This window comes from Lasioglossum baleicum, chromosome 5 (genome assembly GCF_051020765.1).
Source record: "Lasioglossum baleicum chromosome 5, iyLasBale1, whole genome shotgun sequence".
In the NCBI taxonomy this organism is placed as follows: Eukaryota; Metazoa; Arthropoda; class Insecta; order Hymenoptera; family Halictidae; genus Lasioglossum; species Lasioglossum baleicum.
The window spans coordinates 19,210,413-19,220,960 of NC_134933.1; the positions used below are offsets into that span (position 1 = coordinate 19,210,413).

Consider the following 10,548-nt stretch of genomic DNA (forward strand, 5'->3'; position numbering starts at 1 on the left):
CAACCAAGGAAGATTAACTTTTCCAAAAAGTTACGAGCAGCATGTTTTATATTTTGTATTGTTTTTTTTTCTTTTTTGTATCAAGGAATGCTTATTTTTTTCTTCAAATTGCTCTTTTATTAACACTAAACCTACCGAGACTCAAAAGTATTTTAGTAACTTCTCAAAGAAAAATTCAAGTCGTATTTTCAATGTAGATCCACATAAAAAAGTTATAAAATACAACTTTTAGTATTTTCAAAAAAATCTTTTCCACATTATGTAGTAAATTATTGATTGTTCCGACTTCTTAAAAAAGAAAAATTCAGGTCGTATGGTCCAACATACAAACAGTTATCGTCTTTTCAAGAGTGTCCGAATATTAATGGGAGTCACCGTGCATTTTTGAATATGGCGAATAAAATATTCTGACTACAGGCGGTTAACAGCAGCACTAAATTTCTCTCGGTTCCATAGTATCCGAAGTATCCCAACCGAGCATCACCGAAAACCACCGATCGACCGAACCTTGATCCCCGATCCTCGCTTTTTCATCGAAAGAAACTACGCCGCGCCGTGGTTCCACAACCTACGTCGTTATAAAAATTCACTCGCAACATTCACGGGCCCCTTTAGCGAAGGAGAAAAGAGAGGAGGACCGACGCGACGCGACGGGACGAGCAGGCTCGATAGCGAGCGCGAATCGATTTTAAATTGCCCTAAGACGGCCAAGGATCGGCTGTCGGAGGGTCCCATTCGTTGTTCGGCTCGGGAATTCGCGCGAAGGACGAGCCAAACGGGAATCGGACGATTTCTCGCGCCGAAAGGACGCTTCCTCGCGATTTACGATTCTATTAGCATGGTAATACGCGCGATTTACGCTCAGACGACCCTTGGCCGGGCCAGGTCTGGTATTTTTATTCTTCTCGGCCTAGCGGGTTCGCTGAATTTCCAGAGGATCGTAGGATTGGTCCTGCGAGGATCTTCCGACAGTCCTCTGGTCAGGTTCCTGATCCTGTTGTGAAGATAACGCACGGTCCAGGTTGACAGAATCAACTTTTTTCAAAGTTTAAGAGGAGTATCATCAAGGATGTCTAACTGCTTGTTAACCTTCGAACGGCGCACGCAATTGAATTTATTCAGATTTCATAGGATTTTTATGGTACTTGAATACAGAAATTACTAAAAAATTACTCGAGAAAGTATTTCTATCACTTGACGAGTTGTAAAACAAAGCTATCTGGAATTCATCACTTTATAGTCTGGTGTTAATAATGCTGACTGTCCTGGTTCAATGTGAACGAAGATAAAAGAGTAAAGAATATAGACACGAAGGGGACTTGAAGACAGATGAAGTTTACTTTCCGAGTGTTGCACATTTAGTTGTAGTTATACAACCAGTTCTCCTATTTTTAAACTTTCGCTGGCAACAATAGTTTCTCACGAACCGAGTCTGCGTATTCTTTCATTCTACGGTCTTTCATTTCGCGTCGCCTGATTTATTATTGTTTCGGGCTTTAGAAACATCTGAATAAATTTTCAAGGTACTTGTAGCAGTCTGTAATTTATCGTGCAATTGTTATTTCATCTATAGATCTTTAAACCCGTTTGCAATAAAAATAAAAATCTGATTCCCCCTTATACCATGCAACTGTTCTATATATTTTTTCGTGTCATCTGAAGTAACGGGAATATTCAGAGTGTGCAAGTTAAAAAATTCAATTTTGGCCAGCTTTTCGAGAAATTGGTCGACTATGCGTCGTGGACGCGGGAGCGTTCCGAACCGGAAAAATATCCTTTCTTATTAAATTCCATCCGGTAGCGATCGATCGCTTTCAGGACCGAACAAAACGGCTCCTTTGATCCATTTACAGGAGAAGCCTGCGGGTGCCGTGGATTACCAGTCAAAGACGGGATCCACGGACCAGAACCTAACCCAGACCATGGTCTCCTACCTCTTCGAAGATTCCGACGTGGAAGCGCCGGATAGAGGAGAAAATCCTTTCACGAAGATACGGCCGAAAGTACAAGTATTCCCGATAAGCGATGAAAAATTTCATTACGGGGAGAGAGACGGGGAGGGGGAGGGGGAGAGAGAGAGAGAGAGAGAGAGAGAGAGAGAGAGAAATAGAAAAAGTAAGGTGGTCGAGGCAGAGAGAGGAGGTGGGTTCGATAAAGAGGCCGACTGTGGCGTACAAGGCAGACGTACAAGCGGTACGGGGCAATTACAGGGTCAACGGGCCAAGGAAAACGTCGTCCAGATACTCTTGTGTCGAGGTCATCGCCTTTGAGTACTAGCCAAAGAATTTTCGATCCCTCCCGCCCCCGCTGCATTCACGATCCACGACTACCAACAGGGTTTCTGCAGGATGGGACGAGAAAAACGAGGCAAAAATTCGCGGCCGACTAGTCCTTTCGCTTTCGCCTTCGTCTCGCCCAACTTTATCAACATTTAATAGCCCCTAATGTATAGAACGATGCGAATCATGAGAACCGGAATTTTTTAAGTGGGTCTACACTGGTCTGGAAAGCATTTCGCCCGCAGAAATGATTTTTATTCGTCCACCTTAGCCAAAATATCGTACAAGACCTTGGCGCAGAAACCTGGCAAGTTACAGTGAAATTCTACTTGCTGATGTTTTGCATGATTTTATAGATTGCCGATTATATGATGCAAGAATCGAACAATTTTCACGATCCAGATATATACGGTTTTCGCACAGAGTTCTTCAAGTCGTCACGATTAACACGTGTTCGCTACCAGCACTTCAGCAGTAGTCTATACGATTATAATTAGACTGCGCGAATCTTTATGCCAAATAAAAATTATTCTAATCATTTGAAGAGGTCGAGATCTCTAGTCTAGTTTCTCGTCTCTATGGATTTTTCAATCCGTCAACGAAGGTTTTCTCTCGACTCGACGTTTAAAGCTTTAATTGCATAAAGATCCGCAGTCTATTAATAACATGCTTAGACTCGTTTAATGTCTTCCTTCGTATTCAACTCATTAACAAGTCAAACAGAAGTGAAATAACAGTGCATCTCCATTTCTCCACTTCTCCACTTCTAATTATTTGAAGAGGTCGAGGTCTGGTCTAGTTTTGTTCCTATGGATTTTTCAATCAATCAAGCAAGTTTTTCTCTCAACTCGACACGTTTAACGAATAATATATGAAGTTAGTCTACCTGCTGAGAGCTTGAAAAATTCGTGAAAAATTGGAGAAAGTAATGGGGTGCGTGAGATCTATGTATCGTAGTGAACTTACCAAGAGCTTCTCCCGGTCGAGGTGCGGCAGATCGCTGCCCTTGATGTCCTTCGACTTGAAAACGTCCGCATAGCGGTACAGATTCAGGGCAGCCATCCATTCGACGACGTTCTGCGACGTCCACTCACTCACGGGCTGTCGACAGAGAAAACACACCGAGATGAAGCACAGCCGGAACCTGCGCATTTTCCGGTCAAGTTCAGGTGCGAGGCGAAACGAAAACATAGGCGCGCGCGCGCGCGCGGTCGGGCGGACGGGCGAACGGGCTGACAGGCGGACAGGCGGACAGGCGGACAGACGGCCGTCCGACCAAATTGCACTTCTCAGCTGCACTCTCTGTTGCAGAAGCGAGATCCACCGCAAGAGTGCTCGCGGATATGATTAATCGACTCCTTTTTTTCCTCACGCTCCGAACGGAATTACGTAATGATCCGGCAATCGGACGCCGCGAATTCCTCGCCGATAAATCGCGATGACGCGCGCGCCGTTTAAAACGCTCGCACGTGCGCGAATAATTTGGTGCACTTCCCTCGGCTGATATGCGGACTCCGTGGAACGCGCTGTATATCTAACGAGCTCTCGATCTCGCACGTGTAGCGCGGCTCACAATGTTGCAATTAGAGATCGGTGCGATTTACTGCTGAGCTGGTTGCAATACTCTTCGACTTTAAAACGGTGAGTAACGTCAAGTTGACGAAAAGCTGCGTACACACGATCGGATTACAAAAATCGCTTGCATGTATGCACGAATTGATATCGAAGCAAGCATTTTTTTCACGGGTTTCTCGCTACTACATAGCTGGAAAACCGTGACGTTTAGACATTTTTTTCGAAAAAAATTCAATCGTCTTTTCTTAACGCTTTATTTAAAACTACATATTGTTTCTGTGAATTTTCGAAAATATCGTAAAATCGGAGGACAGAGGAGGTTGGCAGGGTCGGTAGAAACGCGGGCCTAACCACGGGTTGTCCACCACGCGACCAGAGGCTCCGATTAGATAGCACTGGCACCGTGAAAAGAAAACGAGCGACTCCGAGAGCGAGCGAGTATATCGCGCGACGATAAAGCGAAAGGGTAAAAACCAACCGGGGGAAAAAGAAAACGTAACCTTCTCTCGTAACCTTAAGTCTACGAACGTGACGACACGAGAGCCGAGATAAGGCCGAGCTGGCTTGGCCTGGCCTGGTGGCTATCGTCGCGTAGCAAGAAACTCGAGGCAAGATCTCCCGCGAATATTCGCATGTGGTTCGAGAAACGCCAAACAGATTGAGCGAATACAGGATCGGAAAACTCGCGGAACCTTTTCACCCTTTCGTAACTGTTCAGCCCTTGAAAATTAGCTTACGATGCGACTGTTGACGACTAGAGATCGTTTCAGTGCTCGTTGCAGTGCTAAGGAGTTTGCGTCGTATGTATTTCGAGTCATTCGAATCAGAAAAATATCACACATACATACACCGATGTTGATGTTTTGTTCGCCGTTACTTTTCTTTATTGTAGTAGCAAGAAAAAAAGATGAATAGTTCCATAATTAAGAAATAAAGAGTTACAAACACTTTGATCGTGAACCCAACAGATATTTTCGAGTGCAACTACAAAAGCTAGCAATAAGAGGAAGTTGAGCAACGTCTGACCAAGCACCGCCCAATTCTCCTAGACCGCTTTTTTCCTCGTACGCGTGTGTGTGTATCTTCTGAGCGAGAGAACGGGTTTGAATTGATTGTAACGAGACGAATTGCTATTATATGACCGTGTACATATATCTCGGGCATCTTCTTTCGAAAAAACAAGCACTGTTTCGTTAAACGGTTTACGAGACGATCGACCATACCACAAATCACTGGACACGACAGAAGCAGGCGCAGCAAGGAGAGTGATTCGCGATCATTAGAATCGCTAATAGAAACGACCGGAAAACATTTGTTATTGTATCATACAATTAACAGGAGATTGGATCGCCTGTAATCCAAGATGTCGAGGAGTTCGCGTGTAAATCGGCAGATAAGTTATCCAACGTCGAATTTGCCTTACAAAGATAACAGTGACGGAATCCGCACGTTGCTATTTTTGTTGGAGGATTTACCGAGCACTTTGATTTTTCTCAAATATCGCGTTAAGTTTAACTGATCGATTACTTTCAACTACTTTGCGCGCAGTACGTCCAATGGGAAATAAAGCAATTACTTCCGTAAATAACGAATAAATAAATTCGTTCAAGCCAAGGTGATCAGAGAGTGCAAAGAGCTACGATTTTCGCAGAATCGCAACCGATCCCGATCGCTACGCCACTGGATCGGTATTCAGGTTTGTCTGATAACCGGTGTTTTATTGTACAGTGCACCGGATAGACGCGGTCTGGTAAAGGGACGTCGACGAACGCAGTGGTACTTCCACCGAACAGGATTATAAGGGAGCGCGGTGTCCGCGGTTTATACAAATCACCCTTGACGGTGATAAGTTCTGTCGTCGAACCAGTCGGTTCAGCTCCTCTGCTCTGTCGAGTAACAGGGACACGGCGAACGATTTTCCTTGTAAACAGTTAGTCGCGCGGCGTGTTTCTCCGTGTCTCCCATTGTCGGCGAGAGAGAACTTTGACTTTTCTTTCTTATTTCTTTATCCATCTCGCGAGCGAGGCGCCGCGCCAGATCATCTGGCGGAAGGTGAGCATAAACGCGGTTTCAGCAGGAATGAATATTGCCTTGATCGTAATTGATTTACGATGTTTCGATCCCGGGCTCGAGAGAAATCTAAAACGATTAAGTCATCCGGCTGCGACCTTGCCCGTGTGTGTGTATGTGTGTGTGTGTGTGTGTCGCGAACTATCGAGGCGCACGGTTGCCGCGATCGACCACAGTCTTCGACCACAGTTTCGACCAGAAATTTCAACCAAGTTTTATCTTCACGCATCCGTGGTCCCGCGCGCTCGACGCGGATTGCTCGATAACAAATGATTAATTGCCGCGCGGATCTGTAGCGACCTCACTTGCGAGAGGGACTATTTTTACGCGAACCGTTCCGGACGCTCGCGAATCTTACAAACCAGAATATCCGACCAATACGATAATCATTGTTCAACGGGAACGCGAGCCGAGCCGAGCCGAGTCGAGTCGAGTCGTTTGCCAGTGTGGCAAAAAGCGCGCGAAAATATTTAAACACGGTTTTCCTGCAGTTTTTCGAGCAGAAGTAATTCCGTTCTGTGCTTGTTTTGTACTTTGGCGGAGGGATAACTCGATCGACGCCGGATACTCGCGTTTTATTCACCCTTCGCGGACGAAAACAGTTTCTTGCATGCTTTTCGAAAGTTTGAATTTTGTGTGCTTAATCGTGAAAGGTTTAAATGTACATATACATATTCTCCGTGAAACGAGAGAATAGAAGGAAATGTGTCGGGTCTCGATGGAAAGTATGACAGAAATTCAAATATTTATCCTCTTATAGAAATCGTGTACGATCCATTAGCATTTTGTTTATCGCAAACGAAATCTCCACCATAATATCTGGCGATCAATTCCGATAAAAGGAAGTGCACTCGAGTCCATAATATATTCAAAATAAAGAAATTATTTTGGTTCGAAGGAAATTAATATAACCAGTAGTTTTAGTTGAGTCTGTGTTAGAATTGTTCGCGATGAGTCTGACTCGATGTTATAGCGCGAGGGGTTAAATCAAAGGCGCCGGCTATGAAAGTGTATACTGACCTTGTCCTTGTCGAGAACCTCGCCCGGTAGCGCGTGGCCCTTGCTAGTCCATTGGCAGAGGTGCTGCCCGTTGTACTCCGAGCAAACCACGTGGAAGCACGCATGGCACTCTGTGGGACATAGAGAACCGCACATGCAGCAACATCCCGAATTGACACGCGCGAATTCCGCATAGATCCTATCTCGCGGGGGCGGCTCGACGCCGTTGAGAAGGGCGCGATGTCCGCAGCCCGAGCCCTCGTGACCGATAGAGAACGAATCGACGATGGCCTCTGACACTCTATCGCGACTACATCCGTAGAAAGAGGAGGAGGAGGAGGAGGAGGAGGAGGAGGAGGAGGAGGACGACGACGACGACACGGTGCGGTTGTTCGTCGGATAGAGGTTCTGTGTCCGGCGTTGCAGCTGCAGATGCGCGACGTCCTTGCAGAAGCACATGTATCGGTGGAAGGACACGGGCCGGGCGCAAGGAAACAGGCCCCTCCAGAGACGTTCTTGGTCCCTGATCAACTCGTCGATGTTCCTGTCGACGAAAAGCTCGTCGAGCTTCTTCTCCGCCGGCTCGTCGCCTGGTCGAGCTTTATCCGGCGAGAGCAGGCCCTCCTTGAAGGCGAGGCTCTGCGGCAGCACAAGCAGTTGCCTGGTGTGCAATCGATGTTTCGCGTTGCCGTTCATGAAGGCGTTCGCGCCCAAGGTAGAGGGGAACGAGGAGGAGTACGTGGCGATGGCGGAGGTGTTACCTAGAGGGTGGGTCTGCTGATTGGCCGGGGTGTAACGTCTGATCGTTGGCAAGGATAGATTGCCCCGAGACCTGGCCGAGTCCTGAGTCGACTCGTTCGCGTAGACGATGGGTGTCGCGTTCGCGAGATTCGTTGCCAGGGTCGTCTGGAAATCATTGTACGCGGTGTTGCTGGTGACGACGTTCGCCAGGTACGCCCGTGTCTGAGGTTGCAACGGCTGCAACGACGGTGGCCTGGGTTCACGGCCCGGACGCAGAGGCAAGGAGGCCGAGGTGATGGCCGCGCCGCCGGCGTTCTGGCACGTCGTCATCGAGGACGCGACCACGGTGGGTATCGTGGATGCCACGGTCGCCACGGTGGTGGAGGAGGAGGAGGTGGTGGTCGTCGCCCCGGCGCCTTTCCGGAGCATATAGTTGTCCGCGTCGACGGCTAACAGCCTCGACATGGCCGTCGACTTGGCCTTTGTGTCATCGTTCGTTTGGCTCCCCTTCGGCGACGATAGACTCTTGCTCCCGTCCGTCCTGGATTTCGTCTCGGCGATCTTCTCGTGTTCGTCCCTGTCCGCGCTGCCACCCGCCGCCGTTATCGGATTAAACAGATCGTGTATCCTGCCTTGTAAGCTGACCGCAGGCTGCTGCACCTGCGAACCGGCGGTCGCAGCTGCGACGGATGCGTTCGTCGCCCGCTTCATCGCTCGGCCCGATGCTCGCGATCATCAAATCCTTTCTCTCGCTCATACACACTCTCTCTCTCTCTCTCTCTCTCTCTCTCTCTCTCTCTCTATCCTTCTTTCTTCCCCGCTCGCTCTCTCTCTCTCTTTCTTTCCCAGGTACGACTAGGTTTTATTGTGACCAGCTTCCACAAACGCGCTCTCGTTCGAGCTCCAAAGGATCCTGATTTCCGGCGAGTCCTGAGCCTCGATGGTACCGCGCGAGTCACCCGTCATCGTCCCGGATCGACCACGGAAATACGGATTTCGGTCGATCACACCTTCACGGTTCTAGCGACCGGACGACCGTCCTCGCGCGACGAGATCCCGAAGCCGCTGGTTCTCGAACAGTCCAAGGTCACTACACTCATCTCGCCGACATCGAGAGACCCACACGCGCTGCTCGTTTCCGATAGGCTGTCTGTCCTCTTCTTCCTCCTCCACCGAAGGCTCGTGCCCGTTTGACCCGATTTCGGGTGTCCTCTTTGGTCCTAAGGCTGACGCGCCCAAGATGTGCGGAGCGGCGTGGATATAACGCCGTGGATCTAATCTCTAGAAATCGGCTCCATTAATCGGAGCATCGTCGATCGCCGATCTCAAAGCCGAAGGGAAACGCGCTTCGTCCGACGATTAACTTATCGGGCAGCCCGGCCGTTCATATCTCTCTGATGAAAAGATTCCATTCGAGGCTAACCTAACGCCTGGGGAAACGAGAAACCGAGCTGTCGCTGATACGAGGAACAGAGAGACGACGGCGTTCCAGCGCCGCTAACTCGGTCGAAGTGGAAATAGACGACGGATAAATGCGCTGCTGCTCCACGAAACAGAAAGAGGAGAGGAACGGAGAGAAAGAGTCGCTCCCGTGGGTGTGACCTCGTGTAAATTCGTTTTCCATAAATCTCGCTCCCACCACACGCTTCTCTCCTTCCCTCCCACTGTGACCCTCTCTTTCGCTGTCTCTCTCTCTTTACTTGTGGCTCTCGCGTTCCCCGTTCAGACCGCGCGCACACACGACCTTTGTATAAACGCCGAGATTCGCCGAGCCGAACGAAACCGGTTTCGTTAGGCAACGACACCGAACGATTTTCAACGTACTCCCGCGCGCGCGCGCGTGTACACCCTCGAGTGACCGTCGTGGCTCTCGCGCAGAGCTCGTTCCGAAGCGGTTCTCCCTCCGATATCGATTCAATCCAATGATTTTACCAAAACGCCTCCGATCAGAACGCGGGCCAGCGATCGTAGAATCGGCTCCCGGATCGAGGGACATGCGCGCGAGCGCACCCTCCTAGATTCGATTCGATTCGATTCGATTCGATTCCGCTTGACTCGACCCGATTCTCCAATATCGGTCCTCTTCGTCGCTGTCGTCGGCGACTTCCGCGTGTTCCGTTCCGGCTGTGAACCCAACCTTCCTGTCGGCGGACAGACACCGCGCATGGAGAGCCCGCGTAGGACCTCGGCTCTTCGTTAGCCTTCGTTTAAACACGACCGGTCGCGTTCCCTCCCCGCTGCTTCTCCCTCTCGTTAATTCGAAACGAGTTTAGGTATATAATCGCACGACGACGGTCTCGTGTTACCGTGTGGCCGACACACGACGCAGCGGAATCCTACGGTTGGAAAACGTGACCGATATATCTCGGTCAGTAGATTTTTCTTTCTAATCCTTAAAGAGATCGTGTATGAGAGCACACGGTCGAACGCGTGTACACTTCGTAGAAATATATCCTCGGTTATAGTTGCAGTGCCACGGTGTGTTTTCTTCGGTGTTGACGAGCGAACACGTCGATCACGGAACGCGCACAGATCAGCGCTCCTCGCCCTTATCTCGAGCACGGCAGGTTCGCGACTGGCGCGTCTCGTCTGTCCGCGAGCGATTCTCGTCGCCAGATCGCACGGTGGAGGCTCACTTTGCCGACAGCGAGTCACCGTGAGTTCGCTTCTCCGCTAGGTCGATACTGTAGCGCGGCGCCGGACGGTTTCTCGCCGCTCGTTCCGTGTCTCGCAACACGTGTACACTCCTCGCTTCTTTCTGCTCTCGGTGTAGCCCTCGAACCAATCTCCTCTCCCCTCGCACCCGTTCTCCGTTATCCGTTCTTCACCCGAGCTCCGTCGATAAAAATTCCGCGGTTTGACACCCCACCAACTAGACCGACAA

General features: G+C 49.3%; 1 protein-coding gene across 1 annotated transcript in view; it reads right to left on the minus strand.

Moving 5' to 3' along the window:
* The window catches only part of Pi3k21b (phosphatidylinositol 3-kinase regulatory subunit alpha), a 42,230-nt gene that overhangs the window by 31,612 nt on the left and 70 nt on the right, over positions 1-10,548 (minus strand). The window contains exons 1-2 of the mRNA XM_076423702.1: positions 6,945-10,548; positions 3,246-3,380 (exon numbers count right to left, since the gene is read on the minus strand). The exon at positions 6,945-10,548 is cut by the window's right edge and continues 70 nt beyond it. Coding sequence (XP_076279817.1) covers positions 3,246-3,380; positions 6,945-8,375 — 1,566 coding nt within the window. The 5' untranslated portion in view covers positions 8,376-10,548. The remainder of the gene's footprint in view (positions 1-3,245; positions 3,381-6,944) is intronic.